Consider the following 27,936-nt stretch of genomic DNA (forward strand, 5'->3'; position numbering starts at 1 on the left):
TGTGAAAGGAACGATGTGCTCTTACAGTTCTGAGGACGAGTTTATTTTGGATTTGAAGGCTTAAAGGAAGTTTGAAGAGAAGAGGCCATTTAAAGGGGGTTTCAGGTGCTGGAGTTTGGATGAGCATCTCTGGGAAATGGGGATTCAAGCTAAAGAAATTCAGTGGACAACAGAGGTACAAAGTGGGAGCAGTGAGCCCTGCAAAGGGAAAGGATGGGTGGGGCAATGACCCGGAAGGCTTTGGATGTGAATGAGCAGGTCAAATGGACACGTGCGTTTCAAAGGCAATTTTAATTCTCATTCTAAATTAATTAATGGAATCCTGATTGCATACATTAGTCTGGGAGCTTGGTGGACATGAGGTTGACCCTGACAGATGGACACTCTCCCTGTGGGGACTAACAGGTTTCTGGGCCTTCAAAGCCAGTGGACTTTGCAACCCCCTGCAACCTGCAGAAGAAAGCCTCCCCCAGGTGACTCGCCCTCTCCTCACCTTTCCCCTTTTCTCTCTGGATTATCATGGCACTGAAATCAACCAGGTTTCCTTCTCCCTTTGCAAACAAAAAGTGAGGTTTCTTTTTAATATATTGGCTTCTAGAACACTTTGGAGAGTTCAAAGCTATGGGATTGTTCAGTAACTGGATTGCTTACATTATATGGGATTGTTCAGTAACTGGATTGCTTGCATTATACCTCAATTAGCATATGTGGTTATAAACACTTTTTAAAAACTGAATTTAACATTTTAAAGGGAGAAATTGATGCAGCAAGCCTTTTGAAATGGGATAATTTTCCAAATGGGTCAGTTTGCTGGTGAGCTTCCTTGAGTCAGAAAACAAATACCTTGAGAAGCATAGTCTTTACTTGATAAAAGGAAGACACAGGTTCATCTGAGAAGCCAACTCTTCCTGGCATTTTTAGGGAAAAGAATTGACATGGATTCTTACATAGGTCCTGGTTGAAGCTTTTAGCCAGTTTTATGAGATACAGAAATAGTCTCCAAAATGGATGTCTCATGTTGACAAGAATGAAGCTCCTTAAGTCTTGTTTCTACAGGAAGCTAGGGATAACATAATCCAGATATGTAGCTTTTTCTCACTTAAGTCATGACTAGGATTTAGAGAGCTTGGACTGGGAACGACTAATATGTACTACAAATAATCTGGCTGTTTTAAAAGTAGATTCCTGGCCCTATCTGGGCCCACTGATTCAGACTACCCAACAGGGAGATCCAGGGGTCTGCCTCTTCTCAAGCTCCCAGAAGTCTGATCATCAGTCTGATTTAGAAAGCCCGGGATTTAATGTCTCTTATAACCATCAGGTTTCTCCAAATTTCTGAGCAATGCTGTCAATTCACAAATGAATCCTCTGACCATCTCCTGAGGTGCCAGGATTCTAGACTGGATTAAAAAGATAAGACACATGCTTAGGTACTAAATATACATGAAGGAGTTTGCTTTCTTGGTGAAAATTTTTGTGACCTGACATCAATTCCTGCCTTGTGAGCCATCACATGCAGAAGCTGGTGGCCCAGAGTGGGGCCCTGGGCTGTGCTAAAAGTTTTCTCAAAAAAAAAAAAAAAAAAGAATTTGGTTGATACCTCAGAGCTTTGCCCTGGACTGGATGAAAGTAGATCTACAGCCTCAACAACCACTCACCTCCAGTTTGGGCCAGAGTACTGATTTTAGCCAAATTACATGACTCTAAGTGGGCCAGTGTTATTTGGTCTCCCAAGAACTTTAGTGAAAATGAACATAAAGGGAATAAATCTTACCTTGGCTTTGAAAACCAAAGAACAAAGACTTCTCTGAACCCACTTCTCTACAATTTCCTTTTCTACATGTGACAACTCTGGAATAAAAATCTGAAGTCAGAGTTAGTCCTCATAAAACATTATTGAAGAATGGGAAACAGGAGTGCACAAAAATACTTAACAGCAGGACGTTCAATACTGGGTTGGGAAAAGAGGTTGAGCAAATTTTATCACAACAAAAAAGACAGGAAAAATAGGATACAAAGTTAGAAATCAGTTCAGAATGCACAAGACCTCTGGCACACTGCTGATGAGTGTAAAATGATACAAATTACTACAGACACAATGTTCATGTCCCTCCAAAATCCCTATTTTCAATCCCCTGTGATGTTAGAGGTGGGGGCCTGGGGAGGTAGTTGCATGAGATCATGGGGGTGGAGACCCCATCACACTATTGGTGCCCTGATAAGGGGATTAGGAGACTAGAGTGACTCTCCCCACTCCCTTTCCTTTGGTATGTGAGGACAGACAGTGAAAAGACAGCCATCTACAAACCAGGAAGGGTGCCTCAGACACTGCATCTGTGGGCGCCTTGATCTTGGACTTCCTAGCCCCCAAAGCTGGGAGAAATAAGTGTTTGTTATTTAAGCCACCTAGTCTAGGGTATTTTTGTTATAGCAGCCTAAGCTAAGACACAAATACTTCAGGCAACTGTTCAGTAGTTTCTAGTAAAGTCAAAGATGTCTATCCTACGACCCAACAATTCCACTTTTTGGTATATATGTAAGAAAAATGAAAGCAGACTTGCACGAGAATGTTTACAGCAGCTTTATTCATAAAACAAAATTGGGAAGACACTAAATACCCATCAACAGAAGAAAAGATAACCAAACTGTCATATTCATATAATGGAATTCTATTGTGATAAAAAAGAAATGCTTACACATGCAACACCATGGATGAAGCAGCATGATGATGGAACAAAAGGAATTATTTCAAGGGATTGGCAAGCACAGAAATGTGGTATCTCAAAGAAAGCTTGAACTTCTTCAGTATCCTACGACAAGGACATTGGTATTGTTACATATGTATATGAATACATGTGTTTATCTATATCTGGGAAAAGCAAATAATTATGGTTAGGAACCAAACTTTCCAGCAAAAAAAGACTAGAATTCTAGAAAAATCGAAGAAAATAAATTAAGCCTCTAAATTGGCAATATTGGCATATATTCAATATATATTTTCTCTTTTAGAAAAATGAAGGATTTCCTAGCTCAGTCCACTAAAGGCCTAGAAGTGGTGCCAAAACAAGAAGCAAAGAATGTAGGTATCTGTGCCTAGATTATGGTCTCTGAATAACATTCCCCATGAAAAGAACCAGAGCTCCTTGGAGAAATGGCTGTTTCCCAGTCTAGAACAGAAAATGTATCAGATGAGCCTGAAACACCTCATTATACCAGAAAGCAAGAAAATCAAAGGCTACTAGGATTATATAATAAAGACAGGAGCCAATTTGAAGAGACCTCCAGCCAAAGTGAGACAATTTAACGTTGGAAAATTGCCACAATGGATTGAGACACAGTAAATGTTGAAATTCACAAGTTCCTATTAGCAATAGCAACACCACCAAAAACTATTGGCTATATTTGGAAGGTATTTGGGAAACAAGCCAGGAGTCAAACATTTATCCTACCTATTCTATATGAACTGTATGTACCTTAGGATAACTAAATAGGTTTGCTTTATAGATTTCCCACCCCCTCAAAAAAGAAAAAAAAAATGAGTATCACCATTTCACAACTCATAATAAAATAATGGATCTAGGTGTGATTATTAATGGATGCTAAAATCATTAGGTAATAGACTGATAAGGAACTTTGTAAAAAATAGACTGGGTTGACACCATCTAAACTGATTAATCTTAAAAGGAGACAAATACACATCATGCACCTCTGAGTGTGATGCAATAGGAAGAACATAGTAACACCTAAGAAAAAGGAAAAAGAACTTGAATCTGATTAACAATGTAGATCTAACTACCAGTTTATAGGAAATACGAAAGATATTTTTTAAAAATTCAATGACACCAAAATGAGGGAAATTCTGAAAGAAAAATGTTTTGATTTCTTCAATGACTGAAAAAAGGAAGGACCTACAGATTTAAAGAAACCTGAGAGATATAGCAAAGAAATGTAATGTGTGGATTCTGTTTGGATCCCAAGTTAAACAAAAGCAGCTGGAAAAATAATTATGAAATGACCAAAGAAATTTGAACACTGACTAGATATACTAAAGAATTATCAATAGTTGAGATATAATAACAGCATTATTTTTGTGCTTTAAAATTCTCATAAAATCTAAAATGAAAATTTTAAATCTGATTATTTTAGAGATAATTTCATATTTAGAGATATTTTATGTTTAGAATTTGCTTCAAAATGGGAGGGGCAATAGAGAATAGAAAATACAACAAACCCAAAAGTTGGTTTTTTGCAAAGATCAACAAAACAGACACCTTTAGCTAGACTGAGGGGAAGAAAACGAATACTCAAATTACTAGAATCAGAAAAGAAAGCAGGGACATTACTATTGATATTATGGAAATAAAAAGATCATGGAAATGAAAAGAGAATACTATGAACAAGTGTACATGTATGTATCCAAAAGAAAGGACTCAGTTACACAACAATGTTCATAGCAGCATTACTTTTAATAGCAAAAAATTGAAACCAACCCAGACGTCCGTGGATGGATGAATGGATAAACAAATTGCGGTCTATACATACAATGAAATATTCAGCCTTAAAAAGGAATTTAATCGAGACAATAACATGAACCTTACAAACTTCACAGTGACATAAGCCAGATACAAAAGGACAAATATTTTGTTTCCACTTATATAGATTATCTAGAATAAGCAAATTCAAAGACAGAACCTAGAGGCTACTACAGGCTGGAGGTAGCGGGGAATTAAGATTTATTGTTTAATGGATACAGTTTGGGATGTCGAAAGTTCTGGAAATGGTGGTGGTTGCACAACCTAAATGTACTCAATGCCACTGATTCTTACACTTAAAAATGGTTGGTGTCAAACCTGTACAGTGTAAAACACCAGAGTGAACCCTACTGTAATCTACAGACTTGGGGTGATGATGTGTCAATGCAGGTTCTTCAATGCGGATGTTGAGAAAGGGGGAGGCTGTGCATGTGGTAGTGGGGGGGCAGAGGGTCTATGGGAAATTTCTGTACTTTCACAATTGTTCTGTGACTCTAGAATTACTCTAAGACGGAAAAACCTATCTAAAAAAGAAAAAGATAGTTAAATGGTAAATTTTGTTGTATTTTTTCACAATAAAAATTGTATTATTTGTCATACACACACAAAGGATATGGGAGGGAATAAATGGGATGTATTGATAAAACAAGGTTGACCATGAGTTGAAAACTGTTGAATCAGGGTGATGGGTGCACAGTTCATTATGATAGTTTCTCTACTTTTGTATGTTTGAAAATTCCAATAGGTTAAAATAGCTGATATTGAAGAAAGTCAATTTAAAAACAATAAATTAGTGGGAAATGAGAAACCCTTAAGAGTGACGACAGTGAATAATACTTTTATAGTTCACGTAATTGTATATAAGTATTATGACATATTGTCCTAGACCCGTCTTCCTCTACCCAGGAAAAGAGGTAACAGATGGTTATGGCAGTGTCACTTCTCTCGCTGGCAGCTCATTAGACAACTCACACTCCTGGAACTCTGTGGACCTCACAGCTAGTTTCCATTCTGCAGCCTATGGACACCTCTCCCCCCGATTTGACCCACCTCACGTCACACAGCAAAGTAGAAACGATGCTCTACGGTATCTCCATGCTTCCACAAACATATTTTGAGATACTCCACCCAAGAGAATAAAATGGGAGTCACAAAAATATGGGACAATTGCCTATATAAAGAAATAAAAATTTAAGTCCTAATTACTTTCAGCCTTGGTTCAGATCACAACACGAACTTTCAAAACACAGGCCACAACTTCCAAAAGCGTTTAACAGGCTGTATACTGTGTGCCATACTGAGATCTGTTTTGCAAGAAATTAACACTGTACCTTGAGGTTGAACTTGTTTTGCATGTTTGAAATATGTGAATGGCATGAATTTACCAAGACTGTCTCCTTTGGTCTTGACTTTCTCCCTACAGACCAGTTCATGGAGATAAACTTTGTGACTACGAAATTTAATTCTAAAAAGCTAATACATATTTATTTTCCTCTGTGCCAAGCAGATATTAATGGCATTCCTTTTGTGAACCATGGCCAACGTCCTAAAAGCGAACACATGGAAAGACATGAAGCCAGTGGGTCTCTCTCAACTCCAATGAGTCAACTCCAAAATAAGACAACTGCTGTGGATTTGCTGAAAGCTAAGCGTTGTCTGGGTAGTGGTTAGGGCAAACATGGACTTCTTGCTCCTTTAAAGGAATAAGACGACACTAAAAAAACAGGTGAAGAATATGATGTAGGACACAGAAAGAAATTAAAATGGCCAATAAAACATATGAGAACATGCTCAACCTGAGACAAAGAAATGCAAGCTGCCATTTTTTCACATATCAGATTAGCAAAATGAAGTTTGATGGTGAGATAAAGGAAAAGGCATGCTCATACATTTATTTTTCATCAGTATAAATTCCTACCACCATTTTTGGAGGGCAACTTTATTAAAATGTACACAGCATACACTCTGACCTATCATATTCACTGCAAAGGATTTACATTCAATATACTTGAAAAAGTGTGTGTGGTGTGTATTTATTAATTTTCATAGTAGCCTTTTTGTAATATTAAGACAGAAATAAATGAGCATTAGGAACATATTCATGTCATAGAATGTGACTAAAGCTGTTCAAGAGTAATATGGAAGTTACCAATTATGTGGTGTAACACCTTTGTGTAAACTTCATACAAATATAGAAATATACAAACTTTAATATAAACTGAGTACATATACATGAATGTGTGTATATATATGCAGCTAATATTTTCTGGAAGGACATAAAAAAAAAATAGTGGTTCCCCTCAGGAGGCAGCGGGAAGTCTGCACGGACATTTCTGTCCTGGGCCCCGATCCTGCCCCCCCCCACCCCCTTTCCTCGCTCACCCCGGGGACAAAGTGACCATGCTGACCCTGAGTTTGTTTCAGGAAACACTTGAGTTCAACGTCTGTAAAGACTGATCGCTGCAAAGTACAGATCAGTGGTGCTGAGCTGTCGGTGTATTGCACTGGGAGGCCTTAAAAAATACTGCTATCTGGTCCCATCCCAAAGGCTCCGACTTATTTAGGATGGGGTTCATCTTCACACTGGGGTTCCCAAAAACGCCCCAGGTGATTGTAATATGCAGCTAGTGGTGAGCACCACCAGTGTACATCACTTTAATTATTCCTCAGTGACAAATAATGAGCTAATGGGCTGGCTGTGTCATACATAATAAGAATCAAGTGTCTGAGGCCACGGGCAGAGCCACCAGCAGTACCTGTACACGTGGGGAATTATGGGGAATTTGAGCCCCCCCCCGGTGAAGGATGCATCAACACAACCCCACTCCTGCGGTGTCAACACTTAGCTGTTACTGATTTTGTGGCCCTGGCTGACTAAAGTGGGTCCTGCTTGTAGCGCTGTGGACCATTCTGGTTTACTTCCTCATGCTCTTCTTGTTTTACAAATAATTAACTTAAGCAACACTGTCCTACATTAGCCTTTTATGAATTTAACTTAACAAAAAAGATAGGTTATCTCTACCCAAACATTACATATACCATGAAAGCCCATGTTGTTCTTCTGTTAAAATTTGTTAGCCACATTTGCAAAGAATCTGTCTTGACAATATTTTCTTAAAGGGTGAAAAATATGTAAGTACTTCCAAAGAACCAATTTAGCAAACAAGCTTTTCTTACTAATCCTATGATTAACTTTCCCATTAAGCCAGCTAATAGCCATATAAAATATACTTTTCCCAAGAATATAGCTGATCAAAAGGAAGGGAAAAAATAGCAAATTCCAGAAAGAACTGCTATAAAAATATTCACAAACTTAGAGATGCTCTACATGGCTACTATCATTTAGACAAGGTTTTTTTTAGATTAAGTGATTTATACACAGAAAAGGTTTCTCCTCAAGTGTAAAATATAAGTGCACACACACACACTCCCTCTGAAGATGAGCTCAGTCTTAAGAGTTTAATGTAAACAGTCTTAAGTCTTCTAAATATAACTTATATATAGTAAAATGAACTCATCTTGAGGGTCTTAAAGGACACAATTTTAGTTTTCAAAATATAATTTGAATACAGAATTCTTTAAAAGTAGTACCTGAAGAGTTAGCCATCATATATATTTTTATTTTATTACAAGATATTTTAAATTTTAGGCAGATACAATTGTGACAGAAAGCCAGCTTCATACCAAAAATACACTTTCAATAACTTTATCAAGCAAATAAAACCATCTTCATTTATTTGCTTTTTATAGAACTCAATGTACAGTAAAAATACTGTGTATGACAGACATGTAATTAAGCATACATATGAAAAAGACCATGTACTGAATGTTCAGAAACAAAAGTAAAAATAAATAGCAATGATAAAACTCTGAAAAAATAATACACATTTTTTTGTTGTGGAAAATATGATTCTTAATTATATATACAGTTATATTTAATAGAAATAGAAAGCCATCTCTTTAAAATTGCACAAAACATGGGTCCAATAAAGTATAATTTTTATGGCATGTAATACTATAATCCTAGGGCAATTTGTTGCTTAACTCCAGGACATAAAACACTTAGGTTTGTAATATAATAAAAGGTATGCAGTACTGTTCGAGAAAGACTGTCTTCCTCAACTCACATTAACCTGTAGTAATCCTACAAAAGGCTGTACAGGAAATTTCATAAAAAGAAATATTAAACTATTACTGTGCCCACTCCATGCTGACTAAGCAGCCAAAATGGGCTTCAAAGTAACCATGCTGAGACAGTAAATGTTTTTGATACTTTTTTATACTAAAGGTCATTTCTTTGTTCTATAAAATCACTTTGTTTAACCATGATTGGCAATCTTGGCACAAGAAAAATCCCAGCAAAATGGGTAGTTTTTGCTTACCTTGTTTTGTGAATACTTCAGGAGATAAGAACACATAGAAAAGAAACATTAATGCTGAATTCACGTACAACTTATCAGGAGAGTTTATCCATTTTTAAAAAATCCTGCTTAAACTTCTCTGTTAAGAAAATCAAAGGAAACATTTCCATTTGTATTATGGCACAGCCCTCAATTCAGATAAAAATACACTTTGGGGAACCAGAAAAGATTGCACAAAGGTTAGGGGCAACCTGAAATCCTCTTGGTGAAAAACACTTAAGTCCTCTAGGGTAATAAAAATATATGTGCAGACTTAATTACAACTATTTACATTTCATAACAGAAACATGAGTTAGCTAGCTATTCAGCTGCTTGATACCGATGACGCCCAGGCATTTCAAAAGGTGTGGGAACACGTGTCCATGTACCTGTGGCCACACCTGAATGCATAGAACACAGTAAGGTTATGCTTCTTCAGTCTGTCACCTAGCTATCATAGCTATAAAATAAAATTGTTTACATTTTGAAAGCTGTACAACCAAAAGGACTGAGCAAACAGTTTTATTATCTCACATAAAAGATACTTTAAGAACTACTGATTTCACTCATTTGTTCAACAACTTGTCCTAAAATCTCATCAACTACATCAACATCATAATTCACTTGCTGAAGGTCGAGGTCAGGTACTATCATGGCCAGCAGCTGTCCTACGTTAACTCGAAGAGATCGAAGTTTGAGGCTGCAAATACAAATATTACATTTAGTAGATGAACATTGTAATACAGTTTAATATTCATGTAGGTCTTAATATTGAAGTGAAACATTAATCCATTTAATTTAATAGTTCATAATTAAGTGTAATAATTACTATCTATTGGTAGTGTTTCATAAAACAAGTGGCTCCGTTTGGCTCCAACCAACACAATTTTGATTTGAGACTGGAGAAAACATGGACTGTAAAATATATAATATATAAATTATAATGTATCATTTACAATTTAAAATGTGGTTATCACCTGGAAAACTGTAGTGATACACACACACACACACACACACACACACACACACACACACGTGAGAATACTGGTCTAGGAATGCACCTCTGAATTTCAGCTTCCTTTTGAGGAAAATAAACTAAATTGTTCCCTAAAATATGTTCTGTGAGAAACCCATTGTTAAGAGGAAAAAGAAGTGGTTCTATGGTCAAATAAGGTTGTAAAACATTGGTGTAAATAATGTTCAACAAGATAAAATGCAGGACTTCTCTGAACCTTTCATTTGCTAAAGTTCACTGACTATCCATATTTCTACGCACTTATATAACGAGCAGTGTTTTGCTGAAAACACTGGAAAATCTTGGTTTAGATGATCATTATCATTCCTTCCAAGTTCATAACACATGTATTTGAGTATCAACATTCTAGACTTTGAATACCTACAACTATAGAGCCGCCTTTGCTTCAAAGACTAAGTGAAACACATGGATCAAGAGAACGTTACAGCTGAGCTGCTTTTGGTCTGCACCCTCTCAAATATCAGAAGTCCACAGTTTATAGACACTCATCTTTCTAGAGTGGAAACCTCTGACGGGGCAAGATGCTGCTAATCCTCGGGTTGACAATGAATAGAAATGGATTATAAACATGTTTTGTTGGCTTGCGTGGTAAGATTCCACTTGGACCTTTGATAACATTTTACATCATTCTCATGCCAGCCGTTGTTTGTCCAAGCTTTCACAATCATCTTCCATCAGAGGCACATGGTCCAAATATTTTTCTGCTGTTTTGCAGAAATTATTAACCATACTATGTCCTACCAAGAATACCCACTTTGTCATTAAACAAAACCTTTTATCTAAATGAAAAATAGACAAAAGACTAGTGTGACCCTACGACCTTCCCTCGTACCTGTCCTTTCTTTGAAGTCTTTGATTGTCCGTGGCTAATTCCTCCCTTCTACCAGATAGGTCACAGATTCCTATTTTTAGTGCATAAAACAGCACTGTCCAAGAGAAATAGTGTGAGCTCCAGACACAATTTAAAATGTTCAAATAGTTCAATTAAAAAATAAAATGAGGGGCCGGCCCCGTGGCTCAGTCAGTTAGAGCTCCATGCTACTAACTCTGAAGGCTGCCGGTTTGATTCCCACATGGGCCAGTGGGCTCTCAACCACAAGGTTGCCGGTTCGATTCCTCGAGTCCCACAAGGGATGGTGGGCTGCGCCCCCTGCAACTAGCAACAGCAACTGGACCTGGAACTGACCGGCGCCCTCCACAACTAAGACTGAAAGGACAACTTGAAGCTGAACAGCACCCTCCACAACTAAGATTGAAAGGACAACAACTTGACTTGGAAAAAAGTCCTGGAAGTACACACTGTTCCCCAATAAAGTCCTGTTCCCCTTCCCCAATAAAACCTTAAAAAAAAGAAACAACTTAATTTTAGTTATATATTTTAGTTAACGGCATGTAGCTAAAATATTATCATTTCATCAAATAATCAAAATATATTTTAATGAGGTATTTTACATTCTTTTTTTTGTTTTTTCATACTAGGGCTTTCAATTTCTCAGTGTGTATTTTACACTTAAAGCAAATCTCAATTCAGACTAGCTAGATTTCAAGTGTCAGTAGCCACATGCGGCTACACTATTACTATTTTGGAAAGCATAGGTCTAAAAGATCATCTGTTACTCAAAGTTGAGTGTGCAGGAGAATCATCTGGGGGCATCTAGTTTGCTCAGTGGTTAGAGAGCAGTCCTCATAGCACCCAGGTCACCGGTTCCATTCCCACATGGGCCAGTGAGCTGCGCCCTCCACAACTAGAGTGAAAAACAACAACTTGACTTGGAGCTGAGCTGCACCCTTCACAACTAGATTGATTGAAAAAGAAACACGACTTGACTTGGAGCTGATGGGTCCTGGAAAAACACACAGTTCCTCAATATTCCCCAATAAAAATTTAAAAAAAGAGAGAATCCTCTGGGAGATTGTTTCAAAGTTTCCAATTTAATAAATTGCACTGGGGCCCAAGCATTTGCATTTCAATGCACCATGGATTCTTGTGGTTCCCTTTTTTGAAACCCCAGCTGGGAGTTTTTTATGACCCTTTGTCTTCCATGTTTGTATATACGGCTCTATTCTATTTCTATGAACATATTTAATGAAAACCTTTAAAAACTTAAGCTAAAAAACAAAGTAATAATACAACTGATATCAAGTGAGGATGGTAGGAGACTATTTCTTAACAGCAGTACCTTTTAAATCTGAAGTCCTATCGTATTAGCAGGAAGAAGTGCACACTTTTAGCCCTAATGACTATTTCTCAATGGTAAGCCATCAACACAGCACCAACACTGGCACCCCTCCCACCTGAATTTCTGTTTCCCCCACTCTCAAAATCAAAACAAAACCCCAAGCACGTTTTACATGTTACTGAGATAGGGTAATCATTCATTTGCTATTTTCTTCTTTTCACAGAACTATTTCCCAATAATCACCTGTACTATGGCAATTTTTAGTAACTCTGTGATTTCCTAAAAGTTAAGATTGGAGAGGGCACATAGTAAAATGAGGATAGCAAACCATAAAGAAATGATGCTAAGCACAGAAGTAAAAGAAACAAAGGTGAAAATATAAGTTTCATGAAATAGTCTCTTGTCATATAGTCATGGCCAAATTCACCCCATTCTTCAAAATCTAACTTAATTTTCACTTTTCTCCCAAAAGTACGATCACAGTTATTAACTTCTTTGGCTAGAACAGCTGTTTGATGAGTGCTAGCGAGTAACCAGAATTGCAGCCACAGTGAAATGCCTCATTTAAAATTACCTTTCTCCATCAGCATAATTTACAGACTCCTCAATGTTACTTGAAGTTGAAACATCTGTTCCTGTCTGTTGACTTGTGGATTTTAATTGTTCAATTTCAGTTTTCAGTTCTTCACACTGTGAACGAATTTGTGATTTCTCCATTTCCAATAATTCAACCTGACAAAAAAATTACTTTAACTGTAAAATTTTAAAATACGAATATCAAAGTGCAAATTTAAGCTAAGAAATGTAGAAAGCCTGCTTGATGAAATTACATCAAAAAACATTAGACAAAAAAGCCCCAATACCTTTCTATAAATAAAGCTTCATTTGTTTAGTTTCACCTCTACCTCTTTTGCACTGAAAGAATACAAAATGTCAATCAATCACTGCTTAACTGAAAACAAATGGTACCTAAAAAAACTGAAAACACAAGATAAAAACGCCTAAATTCTGTTGACATCACAGTAACTTTCATTTTTTGCACTCACCTACCAGCTCTAAGTTCTAACACAAAGCTTATATTGATTTTTATATATTTTGTCATTTAGCTCCCACGCCAACACATCAAGATTAATGTCTGAACAAGGAGTAATGTCAGCAGTATTTCCAGGAAGAAGTAGCAGTACTGTCACTTCTAAACTTTTTTTAGCAGAGAAACCATCCTCTCAGACAGCATGTAAATATGATAAACAGATTTTTTTTATTTTTAAAGGAGCTACACAAATTTGAATTGGGGGCATGGACGGAGGCTACGTCTTGTCTCCTGGTATCTAAATCTCTTCCTCCGTAAAAGAAGCCCTGAATAGAGACTACACTTCCAAGGCACCCATCAGCCAGGTGACTAAGTTCTGACAGATGGAATACAAGCAGCTTTCAGCACCGCACCCTTCCTCTCTCCTGCTGCTGGAACGTGGCTATATGACGGCTGGACCGGAAAAGCCATCCCAGACCACAGCTGTACATGGTGAAGCAAAGCAACAGTGGAGAAGGAGCCTGTCTATCTGATGACTGCAGAGCCACCACTGCTTTTTGGGGTTTGTCACCTGCCAATGAACCTAATCCTAAGAACTACAGGTGCATCCATAACAGGAGGGTATCATCTTCTACCTTGTACAGTTTCTGAGCCTCACTAATAATGGATGTGAAGTTCCCAACTTATTTAGCAAGTGGGTGTCTCCATGGAATAACATGGGATTCCGAGCAGGACAATGCTTCCTCGTACAGCAATGTCCTGTGCACTACAGGACACTTACCCGGTCACCACCCATTCAATCCCAGCAATGCTCATCTCAAGGCCTGTGAAGAACTGAAACTACCCCTCCACATTGCCATACGACGCCAGGAGGGCCGCTCCCCAGCTGAGAACCGGTGGAGTACCAGACAGCCAATAAGCGGAAATGCTACGTGACATTCCAATCTGGCAGCAGGCAGTTCTTTCAGGTTCTGAGGCCCCTGGCTTCCCACGACCATCGTTATGTTGAATGGTAGAACTCACCTCACTTTTATACTGGTCCCTCTCAATACTGCATTTGTCCAGCTGTCTAAACACATCATCAAGCTGCACAACCATTTCATCCACTTCACTTTTACTCTCACTGTTGGAACACTGACTACATTCAGTCTTTACATGTTGCAAAGCACTACACTGTTTTTTCAGCCTTTCTATTTCTTCCAGAGCTTGCTGATACTGAGATACCATGTGGTCTGGACTTTCAGATTTGCCATTAATACTTTCAAGTAAAAATACAGCATCAGTTTCGGTAGACTGGTGGCAAGTTTCCTTCTTCACGTATTTGTTGTTCATTTCCAGTATCCTCTGTTGTAATACTCTGACCTGGTCAATAAACATATCACATTGTCTTTTGTAGTTTTCTTTTTCTTGGGTGACTCGAAGCAGCTCATTTCTCAGTACATCTAACTGGGACCCAGCATCACCCACAGATTGATCGAAGGTTTCCGGGGTTTCATGCGGCTTTCCTTCAGCTTCCACACAGGACGGCAGGATGGCTGTATCATTTCTTGCATCTATGTTATCTTCAATAGTTTCTTCCTTTTTGACAACTAAACCCGGTACTTCTGTCTGGGTGGCCACGGCAGTTCCCGGGTCACAGCTGGCTGCTGAGGTGCCTGCTGAACTGGTCTGGCCACAAGATTCAGTGTCTCCCATCGGCTCGACCGCCACACTACTTTGCTCCATGTGACTCTGTTCCGATTTCACTTCAACGTCAGGTTCCACTGCAGGCTTGGGAGTACTGTTTTCTTCTAAGATGATGACATCTTCATCATCATCATTTTTAAAAGCTGGATTTTCAAATGCTTGATTACTCAATCTGCAAATCTTTGTATTCAAAATTGAAGAATGAGTAGAAAGTCTCCGTTTCATGCTGGAAAAAATTTTATATATAAAATATAAGATTACAAAATACAGATAGGGACAAAAATAGATGACCTTGAATGTCTAAGAAATACCTACCCATGCTTATTTTTTAAAAAACGGATCTATTACACAGTACTGCCCGATGATTTAATGAAGTAAAGACTGCTTTTTCCTTCTACAGATGAGGAAACAAGACTGTTGAGATCTCTTTACATACCAGATCTACATACTGCCAAACATTTCTTCATCTGATGTCCTTGGGCATTTCAGTGCATACATGTCCAAAACAGATCCCCACCCCCACCCCAGATCTGCTTTTGTGAAAGGCACTGCCACTCCCCTTGACCATGATAATAATATGCAGGGACATTCAGTTATCAAATGTGAGCCAAAAAGTAAACTAGCATGCCCTATCCTTTAATGTAAAATAAATTTTCCCTGCATTAAAAATTGCCTCCTTTATTTGCTTAATTTTCTGTGAACTTCTCACCAATTGGTTACTTTTTGCCCCACATAGAGGGGTTTGTTCTGGTTTGCTATCTGTGCCTTATGTCTTAGATCTCATGTTTCCTTGATCTTAAAAGATTTCCCTCTTTCTTGGGCTTACTCTCTCCTATCATGGAGGCACAATCTCCAATAAAATCTTGAGAAAGGGTACACAGAACATAAAAAATGTAAAATTTCGCATGATGAGAATTTTTAGTCACCTCTCAAGTTGATTGCTGGCTTAGTTTTTACATAGACTTCCAGGTTGGAAATTACGTTCTCAAAACTAAAAGCATCATCCCATTGCTATCTACCATTCAGTGTTTGCCATTCAGATTCCTGATCTTTTGCAGTTTATCTGTTTTCCCTCTCTAAAAAAAAAAAATCTCTTTTCCCTGGTGTTCTAGAATTTCATGATGTTACTTAGAATGAATCTTTTCCCAAACATTACGCTGTCTATTTAGCAGAAATTAAATCTTGCTGACATTATTTCCTACCCCCTTTTTATGATTTCACACGTTGAAATTCCTTTATTCAAATGTTGACCCTCCTGTACTTAGTCTTTTTCCTACCTTCCCACTGTTTATCTTTTTGCTCTGAGATTTACCTGCTCAACAACTAGCCACCTCCCAATAAATTTCATATGGTTTCTTCTACTCCCTTGGTTTCAGTTTGTACATCTGGTGATCCTTGGCTATCTATTATTTCAGAGTGACAGTGACTAGAAGCAATGAGGGCTGGTCTTGTGATTCAAGGGTGCTCAAACTGTCGTGGTCATCCAGGACTTTTCTCTTGGGAACCCAATTGAGGGAAGAAAGGGAGGGGACTTCTCATCATTCAGTATTCGAACTTTCACTTCTTCCTTCTATTTTCAAAACAGTGGCTCACCCACATCTTCAACTTCTCTAGTAAGAAAACGTCCCACCATCTGATACAGAAGAGAAGCAGCCATTCCAGACTTTGCAAGTTAAGAAGAGCTGTAGGGAACTACTCTTAAACTTTCAAATGAGCCTCCTGTATTCAGCCCTGTTTCCCCACTTCAGGAGTACCTGATGCTTCTAAGTTCTGAAACTTGTCTAGGGATCTCTGGAGTTAATCAGTTCTTTGGCAGTTGCCCTAATATTTTTCTTATCAGGCTAATTCCTATTTGTCTTTCTCAAGACTTATTTTAGATCTTTCCACAGACTTTGGCTCTATGAGTTTGAGAATAAATATAGGCTTTAAAAATTAATGGAAGTTTTTTCTCTATCCTTTTCTTCCATTTTGATGGCAGACACTTTTAAAAATAAATTCCATTATCTTTTGTCTGTAAACTTTACAGATTTTACTTTTTCTTACTTTGTCTGGAACCATCTTTATGAAGAAAAACCAAGAATATAAAGGAGACTGGTGGAAAAAAAAATTGACACAAGTTCTTAGTTAAGTGGCAACTGAGCCCCAAAACAAGTCCCCAAAATGTGGGCTATAAACGGAAAACCATTTTAGAACATGTCCTCCTTGATGTACATATGCCTAAAGGTTATTTCTAATCTTTCCTGAGGTCAAAAATCCCTTTGAGAATTTGATGAAGGCTACAAAACCTCTCAGAAAAATCTGGCCTATCTCAGAGAACCCTGTTCCAAAGTTTCTCTTTTAACAACAAACATCAGGGGTAGTCAGTGTGATACACTAGTCCATCGGCATTATGCTTGTTCTTCTTCACCTGTGTTCACTCTATTCCTTTGATTGGGTCACTTGTGCAGAGTACTGCTTTCAGAATTTCAGGAACCAACCTAAGCATCACCTCATCATAAAGCCTTCCCTGACCATTCTAGTCAAGAAAGCTAACTGTTCAATTCCCACATCACTCATACTTTTCTTTCTCTCTTCCTTCTCCATCCATTCATCTAAAGTATACAGCGTGCCACAAGCTATGCTAAGAACTTATGGGTCATACTTGATTTTATAATGTTCTTTTGTTAATAATTCATGTTTTTCTTAGATACTTATAATCTTAAAAACAGGAATTTTCATAATATACAGAATCTCAGAGATGATAATTTGATCAAACTCCACAATAAATATACTTAATATTTATTTAAATAGGTGGCATAAGTGGGTGGGGTAAGTTTACCCAATAAAAGCAAGGTAACTTGTGTTTAAGATTTTTTATATGCACACAAACTAAATTTCTTACAAACGCATTGTTTTCATAGAAGTGCCAAGTAAAGGCTCTGTTAAATATTCATCCCCAAATGGAAAAACACATTTAGCCACTGACCTGTTGCTCTCAGGGTCAGACTGGGGTGAACCTCGGTGATTATTTATAAGTCTTTTTGCATAAGTATTTACTGATTCTGAAAGATGTCCTCTTGGAACACTTTCCTTCACAGGAGAAAAGCTCTGACTTGACAGCGGGGTTGTCCCTAATAGGTCAGCTGTAGAAATCTGTTGGAGGGAGAAAATTTGATCTTATAGGAATTTTTTCAACGTGCCATGGCCCAAACAAGGCACTAGTTTCCCCTTTCCCCTTATTCCAGAAGATGCTGTGAACTAGCCTAACCTCCTAACCCCGTAACTTCCTTATGCCACACTAGAGAACAACAAACAGGCCCATGAGCCAAATCGGTCCTGCAGGTGAGCTAAGAATGGTTTTACATTTTTTAAGGTGTGAACAAGACAACAAAACAGGCAAAGACTATGCAAGCAACAGAGGCTGTATGTGGCCCACAAAGCCTAAAATAATTTACTATTTGGCCTTTAACAGAAGGATTTGCTGGCCCTGTACTATATATAGGGCTTACTGAGATAAAATAAAAACTTTTCTAAGAGAAAGAAACCAAATATAGAGTCATAAAGATACAGTCTTTAAAAACCAAAGTTAAACCCACCATTCTTTTTCCTCCAGATCTGCTCTCACCTTCAAACCCTCAGCCTTTAAGAAACATTTCAGTGTAATAGTAAGCAAAAAAACATCTGTAGCAGCCCAAACTTCTTACAGGACAAGTAAGACTACCTCCCCATAAATTCAGAAAAGGCTCCTTAACACCATTCGGCATTAAGACATGGAAGAGCCATTGAGAGTGGTCAACAAAGAGAAAGAAAAACACCATGGCTTTGGTCCAGGTTAGAAATAGAAGAATGGCTCCCTGGGTGTTCCTGTCCATTTTTCCTTGACTGCCTCGCTAACAACAAGATTCTTAAAAGAATGCCTGCCTTTTCTCAGAGGATGCCCAACTGAATAATAAAACTGAACAGTCTGAATGAAGTTGTTGGGTTAAGAAGTCCGGGTTGGGAAGGAGGGCAAGGAAGGGTACAAGAAAAGAGGAATTATGTAAACTGAATGAACAAAATCACTTTAATTTGTTATGTGACTCCTAAGCTTTAAAATCACTTGTTAAACTAATGACTACCCAGTATAAGATACAGCTATAAAATGGAAGGTTCATTACCTGAGGGATCCTTTCCAGGTGCCTGATCCTGATTTTTTCCCTGTCTCTTAAAAAAAAAAAAAAGAAAAAAAGAAAAAATCAAACACATTTAAATTTACTTCATTATTTTTCGGTTTAGTCTTCCAAGGACATATTTGCCATTTTAGCCATTCACACATATACATGAAACTCTGCTTCCATTCCACTATAATCAGTAAGCCCTTAGGCAGGGGAACACTTTCCACTTATCTCAATGACACCCTAATGTCTGCCTCCCACGTTCCTCCACCCCTGTTGTCTTCAGGCCTTTGACCAGGAACACCACACACAGGCTTCTAACTGGTTTTTTTACTTCCAGTCCTGCTGAATTTATCTTCAAAAACAGTGCAAAATAAATCAAAACTACCTGGAAGCTCTTCGTGAACTCAGCCTTCTGCGTGCAGTACAATTAGCCTCAAGTTCACCATGGCTAACTGGCCTCCATCACCCACCCAACTTCTCTGGCCCACCCCCATTTCCCACTGGGCCCATTCACGTATTTACTTTAGTCAAGCCGAACATATCATTGTTCCCTGTGCATTCTCATCCTACCCATCCTTCAAGGTCTATTACAAAAACAGCCTTCATGAATTTTCCTGATCCGTTTTGTCCGCTCCATCCCCAGCCAGAAGTACTCTCTCCTTAAGGGGTTCCTGACAGGACTGGATCGTGCCTTTCACAGTACTCGTCAACTTCTAATTGGTAACACACGTCTCACCTTCCCTGGTAGACTATAAGCTCATAAAGGGCAGTATTCACTTACGATGCATCTGTGCGTGGCCCAAAAAGACAAACTATCCTGTCTGCACCTGACTTGTATATAGGACAGCAACAAACAGCAGGTGGAAAAACAGCAGGTATCCATAGCATAAACTTTTTGTAAAAAGCAGTTGATACTATGCACTCCACATCAAACTCTTTTCTGGGTTACAATTTTTTTTGGCTGTACTATTGACCTTTGAACAACACAGGTTTGAATTACATAGGTCCACTTACACATGGACTTTTTTCAGTAACATCCAGGGAGACCTCCATATCCCCAGGTTTCACATGTGCAGATTCAACCAACCACGTAAGCAGAGAGCCAGAGAGCTGTAAGTTATACTTGGATTTTTTTTTTTTTAATTGGGGAATATTGGGAACTGTGTGTTTCTCTAGGGCCCATCAGCTCCAAGTTATTGTCCTTCATTCTAGTTGTGGAGGGCGCAGCTCAATTCCAAGTCCAGTCGCCATTTTCAATCTTAGTTGCAGAGAGGTGCAGCTTGCCATCCCATGCGGGAATTGAACCGGTAACCTTGTTAAGAGCTTGCGCTCTAACCACCTGAGCCATCCGGCCACGCCTACACTCAGATTTTTGATGGTGGGGTTGTGGAAGGAGGTGGTATGGGAGGGGGTCGGCGCTCCTACCCCCCACATTATTCAAGGGTCCACTCACTGTACCATTTTTCCGAAAATATGACCTAACCGGAAAATAAGCCCTAACAGGATTTTTCAGGATGACATCCCTGAACATAAACCCTAATGCGTCTTTTAGAGCAAAAATTAACATAAGACCCGATCTTATTTTCGGGGAAACACGGTAGCTTTATCTTGGAGCAGCATCAACTAATACCGCAGACACACTACACATTAATTAATACAACACTCACTTCTTTTTGTAGGTTTTCTCGTAAGTGGGATGCATCAAATCCTCATCTTCAGGTTCTTCTGGAACATCACAATTTCTAGTCAGAAAAATCACAGGAAATAACAGGTCACCAGCGCCTATTCATACCTCCTGAACAACATTTTCTACCTTTCCAGAAAGGGTACTACCAACTATATGGTACCTGAACTGTGGGTCAGGGTTATTGGAGCAATACCATTTTTCTGGAAGTTGATCTATCCCATCGGGTAATTTTCGCCACTTTAGGCAGGAATCGCACTGAACCCATGTCTGATCAGGGCGTTTCCTGTTACAAAACAACAGCAAAACATTAGCATGGAAGCATGGATACTAAGTACATTTCCCTTAGATTTTCTGTATCATTTCCACCATAAAATGCCCCTATTATTTAATCCTGTCCCTGAAAATTCTGTGATCTTATTATTGTGTGCATCAAGTTAAATTTTTAAAAACAACAATTTTGGTTACTTTCAAAAGGTTAAAAATAACAAGCCAATTTAAGCAAAGTGACATAAATGTATTGTTTAAGAGAATATTATTAAATGTTCTATAATAAAAACTCAAACAAAAAAATATTTCCTATGCCTTGCTCTAAATATTTATATTAAGTTAGCATCTATAATGTCAAACCTATACTTACTAGCACAATAAACCACTCAAGTACAGGAAATAGCACATCTCTGAATAACTAAAATTTATATATTCTTTCAGTTCATAAAGTACTTTCATCACTTAAAATTATGATCCATGGGGCCCAACCTCCTCTAGATGACTTTGTTTTTGCACAATTCTAACTGATCTCAGGGATGCAGGGGAAGAAGGGACAGAGATGCTGAAAAAGCAGGGCCAAGAGGATACCTACACCCTCCAACATGGCCTTTGATCCAGATGTTAGGGACCATGCCTGTTGCTTGTGAGGTGCCCTATGTTACTGTTTGTGCGTTTGAATAAAGTCTGAAATGTTACAACTTTTTTGGTCAATAAAGACCTGAAACAAAAAAGTAAATAAAAATTACAAATAATCCTGTAAAGAATTGATGTAGGCTCATTTAATGTATGAAGACTTCACCTTAACGCCAATAATTCTTTAAATCTAGTTTTTAAAAAATGCATTTAGTTATATAAAACTTCAAACAATTCAGAAGTTTATAAAGTAAACATAAACTCGTTTCAGGAAATTATGTTATGCATGTATATATGGACACACACACACAAAATACAATGGGAAATCAACGCATTGAGTTGCAGCTTTGTTTTTCATTACGTATCTTGAACATCTTCCAATTAATAATTACTCATTCGTAGGACTGTTACTATGTGCTAACTGTGTTTCTGAGTGCCTAGCACGCATGTCTTATAACTCTAGGAGGTAAATGCTACTAATGTTCCCATTTTACAAATGAGAAAATGGAGCCTTGTAAGAGGCCGAGTAACATGTTCAATGTCACACAGTTGCTTAAGCAGCAGAACTAGAATCTAAACTCAAGTCTGGCTTTACACTCATGATCCTATTACACAACACCAGGGTTTTTCAAACTATGAGATGCCATCCATTAGTGGATTATGAAATCAATTTAATGGGTCAAGATATGCATTTTTTAAAATGAAATAAACGATCACACACAACAAATGGGTAAAGACTATTTCATGAATCTTTTATGTATATGTACAAATGTACATATTCATTCGTTCATTTTACAGTGTGTTGATTCAGGTTGTAGAACTTCTTTCTTACTATGGGTTAGAAGTCAACTGTAAACATTGTACAATCACTATACCCTCCCATATTACATCTTGATTAGAGTGGGTTGATTTTTTTCTTAATGTACTTACTGTATATCTTCAACTGGCATATTTATAGGATATTCTGCATGTTTCTTCACCTTCATTTCATTCCAGTAATCATTCAGTTTATCTCCTAATGCTGCTATTGTAAGCCTTAAGAAAGTAAGTTATAAAAGCAGTGTTAAAAAGAATGATATTAAATCTTTCTCAAACACAGAAAGCATAAATAACCTGGTAACAAGCACGTGGAGACTGGTGGGGAGGACTCCAAAAGGTGTAGTTAATGAACAACACTCAGTGTAATGGGAATTTTCTATGTAAGTTCCTAGAGCAGAGCCAGGATTATTTAGGAAATAAGACACAAAATAATGCTTTGAGTCCCTGTTGCGAAAGCATGTTGTTGATCAATTACTGGGAGAACCACCCGCTCTCTTTCAACCCCAACCTTATAAGCTTTAATTCAAATTAGAACTCATTCTTTTGGCTTATCAAAGTATGCGCTCATTACCACCAAGTATACTTCAAATAGCTTCTGTCCCACAATTAAGACTTTTACTTCTCTCACAATGTTGAAAAGCAAATCAATGGGGATCTAGTGAGATAAATAAGACTAAGGCCACAGTTCTTCCTCATTTCTTTTTCTCATCACCTCCACTGCTCAGTCCATGAGACTGTACCCATTTAGTTGATGTAGACTCATTTAACATATGAAGACTTCACCTTAATGCCAATTTCTTTTGTTGCATTCTTTGTTGCAATGCATTTACTTGATAGAGCCTAATTGTTTTTAAAAATGATTAACAATTTTCGCATCCACCAGCAATGTATGAGTTCCAACTGCCCTATGTCTTGCCAACATTTGCTATGTTTTACTCAGTGTAGATAATTTTTTCCAATTTTGCCCGTTATGAAAATATTCTGGCTTCCATTTTGTTTTTGCCCTTCTCATTTAGGTCTACAATCTATCTAGAACTGGTTTTTCCACTTGAGAGGTAGGAGTTAAAGTTTATTTTATCCATACAGATAGCCAGGTAACCCACCATTTTTGGAAAGGTGATCATTTTCTCACTACACTATAATGTAACCTGTATTAAATTGGGTGACCGTAGGTATGAAAAGTGGGGGTTTGTTATGGCTTCTCTACTAAATTTCACTAGACTGCCTTTCATTAATATGCACAGCTTTGTAAGTGTTGATATTTAGCAGTGTAAGTCCTCTTGCTTTGTTGTTCTTTAATGATTGTCTTAACCATCTTTGGTCTTGTGACTGTCCACATAAAATTTAGAATAAGCATATTTATATATCAACACCCATACACACCTGCTGTTTTGTTTTGGTTTTTTGTTTGTTTTTTAACAATTGCATTTAATTATTTAGGAGAAAAATCAACATTTCACAATACCCGGTATTCCAATTCGTGAACCTGGTAGATCTACTTATTCAGGTCTTAAATTTCATTCCACAATGTTTTGTAGTTTTTAGTGTGTTGAGGTCTTTGCATATTTTATTACTCCATGGTACTTGTTTTTTGATGTTCTTTTTTAAAATTTCATGTTGTTTTTCTGTAGTTGCTAGAATACAGAAATACAACTGATTTCTAAATACTTCATGTCTAGCAACCTTAGACTACATATTACTTGTTCCTTTAGTAATTTCAATTTGCAGATTATTTTGGACTTTCTATACACTTAAATATTATCCTCTACAGAAAAGTTTTATCTCTTCCTTTCCAACACTTTCCAACAAATAACTTTCTTTTTCTTACCTTATTGTACTGGTTATTTCCTCAAGAACAATGGTGAATTGCTGATAACCTGTCTCATTCTCACTCTTGGGGGGAATCTATCAATAATTCACCATTAGAAATGATGCTTGCTGGTTTTTTTGTAAATACTCTGCATTGTTACTATGCCCTTTCAATTAATGTTTTTTGTAAATGTTCCTTTTTTTCCTAAATCACAATGAGTGTTGTGATTTATCCAGTGCTTTTTCTGTACCTATGAAAATAACCATGAGTTTCCTTTTCTTAACATCAATGTGATGGATAACATCAATTTTTGAAAATTAAAAACCACCCATGTAGCTTGGTTTTAATGATTTATCCTTTTCACATGTCACTGGATGGTATTTGCTATTATTTTAATTACGATCATGATAATCTTGATCATGAGAGATTGACATAAATTTCCTTTCTTGTATCCATGAGCTCACTGCTAACCTTATGCAGCCTCATAAAACCTTTAAAGAGTCTGTGTAGTACTCGTACCACTTCTTCCTAAAATGTTTGAATTTAATATGTGGTAAGTTTTCTAAAAATTGATTCAGTTTCAAAGGAATGTGTTCATATCATCTAAAATGGTGTAAAATTAGTCATGCTAAACCTTTGATATGGTTTTCGTCTGTAGATCTATGTCCTCCTTTTCATTTCCAATATGGACCATTTTTCTCCTTTATTTCCTTAGTCTTCCCAGATGCTTACAGACTTCATTAACCTTATCAAAGAATAAACTTCAGCCTTTTTGATTGTGTCAGTTGTCTACCTATTGTTCTCTCGGCTCCAATTCCAGTCTTTCTTGCTCAGTTCTGTGATACTAGAGCTTGATCCTGTAAACATTTATCCTTTGCCAGCCTCAGCAATGTTAAACTGGGTTAACGGGCAATGAACCTGCTGGTTGATGGCACGAGACACGTGTCTTTTAGGTTTTGGTAATTAATCAGGTTCTCGCTGCAATAATTTGGCTGCTGCCCAGTGGCCATGCTCTGCACACCAGCAAGAGACCAGTTCTTGCATGCCCGGATCCTTGGGCAGACAGATCTCCACAACTAGCCCCAGCCCACCACAGTCACTGGCAACAAGAGACCAAGTGTACAGACTTAACTGGCCGGGCCTTCTGCAAGTTTCCTGCTAAGGCAGGTAACATGTTTCCCCAAAAATAAGACCTAACCGGAAAATAAGCCCTAGCATGATTTTTCACGATGTCATCCCTTGAACATAAGCCCTAATGCGTCTTTTGGACCAAAAATTAATGTAAGACATGATCTTATTTTTGGGGAAACATGGTAGTTTATTGCTGTGCTTATCAGGACCTCTACAAGAAATCTGAATCTCTAACTTCAGGGGCAGGGGGGCTTTCTCCTAGTTCCTGTACTGTCTATTCTTTTCTTTTTCAGCCTAGATGTAATAGCTGCTCTTTTGTATTTGCTAGTTCTGGACACCTACTGTCCTTTTACCCCATTTAGTAATCACCTTCTATTATTTTAACCTGTGAATATTTATTTTCTTTCATTGTATGTGTTTCCTAATTCACTGATTTTGCTCTAATGTTTATCCTTCCTTCTACTTTGTTTTATTTGTTCATTTAAGGAGAGGGCCTAAGATATTAGTCTACCAAAAATACTTATTTACGTGATGTTTGCATTCTACTCCATAATTTATGTTCACTAGGACTCTGTGTGCTTCCTAAATTTACAAGTAACATTAACAGTCATATTTATTCTATGGCTTCTAACCACTCGTAAAAAATATGAGTCTTGGGCTGGCCCAGTGGCTCAGGTGGTTGGAACGCTGTGCCACTGGGAGGTCGCCGGTTCGATTCCTACATGGGTCAGTGAGCTGCATTCTCCACAACTAGACTGAGAACAATGGCTTGACTAGGAGTTGAGGGGGGTAGGGGGCAAAAGGGGAGGGGTGGAGGAGGGGTAAGGGCGGGGCAGGGGGTGGGGGGATGAGTCTTTCCAGCTAAGGTACACAAGACTAAATTACCTGAAAGTTCCCATCTAAACATAAAGTTTCAGGATTTTATGACTACACAAAAAGTATTAATACCTTCGAGAAAACAGGAACTTCCTCTATTTTATGTAAATCTCAGAAATACTTCATCAGTAAAGACAGGGGAGAATAAGTTTCTACTTGTGAGGGAACATAATACAATTCCTAGCATAAAAGATGATGGTTAAATGTGTTTTCTATACAAGCCTTTCACCTACCCATTTTCTTCAAGTTCTATAATGTAAAAATATCCACAAGAGAGAAAAAATTCAGCTTAGAAAAAGTTGTGAAAGTATTCCAAAATAAACTATAAAAAGTCAATCATTTAACTAGGCAACATACCTATACTCGTTAGTATAGTCGAAATCTTGTTTATTATGAGTCGGCTTTAGGAAATTACACTCGATAATTCCCACTACTCCAACACCCATGTTGTTTGCCTGAAAGAGAAAATGAAATTGGCGTTTTAAGCATAAGCCATGATGCTCAAAATAATTACCCTTCCACAAAGATTTATAATTTGTATGCAACATTTCCTGTACCTTATAACATTCTCATGAACTTTACACAGAAAAACAGTGTCTGGTAGCTAATTTACTTTTCTAGGAATCAATTCCTAAATATATTAGAGCCTTCCTCTAAAACACTTCCACTGTTGTCGAGTGTCCAATTAGGTAAGGATTGTGACCCTTAATTTTACACAAGGGAAAAAGGACCACCTCTAGTGGGATGCAACTTCATAGGTAGTGGAAACCATAGATAACTAACTCATTTCTACACCCACAAAGCCTAGCAAAGGCTCTGGCACATAATGTTTCATACATTTGCTAGATAAAAGTTCAAGTCGTTTGTCCAGAATTACACATTCAGTTGGTAATGGTGATGAAATAAAAACCTGAGTCAGTTGAATTAAAGTTATTTTTTAAACCCTGCTAATTAAAATATTGAACTCAAAGCGTATGAGTCATATTATGATTATATGTGATTATCAAGTGTACTTTGTTCGTGACTGTAACTTACTTCTTGGTCTACACAAAGAGAAAAATCGAAAGAACGTGTAACTTAATGACATGAAACTTTATATAACTATAGAAGAAACCACATAAATCCAATCATAATCCTGCTCTATTAAAAACCATCAGTGGTTCCGCATCTCCTCCCATTTGGAAACCACAGTACCCTTCAATTTGTACTTCTTGTTCACCTTCTTTCCAGCCTCATCTTCCTGTCTCTCCCATTATCCTAGCTCCCACTTATCGTCTGGTCCAGATAGCAAATTACTCCCTTCGTGGTGTCAGTCTCAGAAGCTCCTTTTCCTTCCTTTTCAGATATTCTTTTCTCTGCCTGGAAAGCCCTTGCCAGACTTTCCAACACAGTTCAGAATCATCTCAGTCACCACTTTCTCCAAAGAGCCTTTTCTGAAGCTCTAGGATGCACCACATTCCTCTCACAAACGGAGCTCTGAGGGCATGCTCTGCGTCTTAACTTTTTATGCAGAGCATTTGGCATGGCCAATCAGGATGGGTATCTGACACCTATTTAATAAATGTTTACTGAATCCACAGAATGCAAATACTAGGTCCAATCCATCATCTGGTAAAGAAAAAGCATTAAAAGTTGGTTATAAAAGCCTATTTTTTATAAGATCATTATAAAATTATACATAATGCAAATTTAACTGGGTGGGTAAAAGAATTA

At 37.7% G+C, this 27,936-nt stretch overlaps 1 protein-coding gene across 2 annotated transcripts in view; it reads right to left on the reverse strand.

Annotated features, from left to right (window-relative positions):
- Positions 1-4,447: 4,447 nt before the first annotated feature.
- Positions 4,448-27,936, reverse strand: part of MORC3 (MORC family CW-type zinc finger 3) — a 43,590-nt gene continuing 20,101 nt past the window's right edge. For both annotated transcript variants that reach the window (XM_019730293.2, XM_074325576.1), the window contains 9 exons: positions 26,581-26,678; positions 22,518-22,622; positions 20,848-20,970; positions 20,668-20,742; positions 19,001-19,046; positions 17,830-17,996; positions 14,202-15,090; positions 12,723-12,880; positions 4,448-9,632 (listed from right to left, as the gene is read on the reverse strand). In XM_019730293.2, coding sequence (XP_019585852.1) covers positions 9,479-9,632; positions 12,723-12,880; positions 14,202-15,090; positions 17,830-17,996; positions 19,001-19,046; positions 20,668-20,742; positions 20,848-20,970; positions 22,518-22,622; positions 26,581-26,678 — 1,815 coding nt within the window. In that variant the 3' untranslated portion in view covers positions 4,448-9,478. The remainder of the gene's footprint in view (positions 9,633-12,722; positions 12,881-14,201; positions 15,091-17,829; positions 17,997-19,000; positions 19,047-20,667; positions 20,743-20,847; positions 20,971-22,517; positions 22,623-26,580; positions 26,679-27,936) is intronic.

Source organism: Rhinolophus sinicus, linkage group LG01 (genome assembly GCF_036562045.2).
Source record: "Rhinolophus sinicus isolate RSC01 linkage group LG01, ASM3656204v1, whole genome shotgun sequence".
NCBI lineage: Eukaryota > Metazoa > Chordata > Mammalia > Chiroptera > Rhinolophidae > Rhinolophus > Rhinolophus sinicus.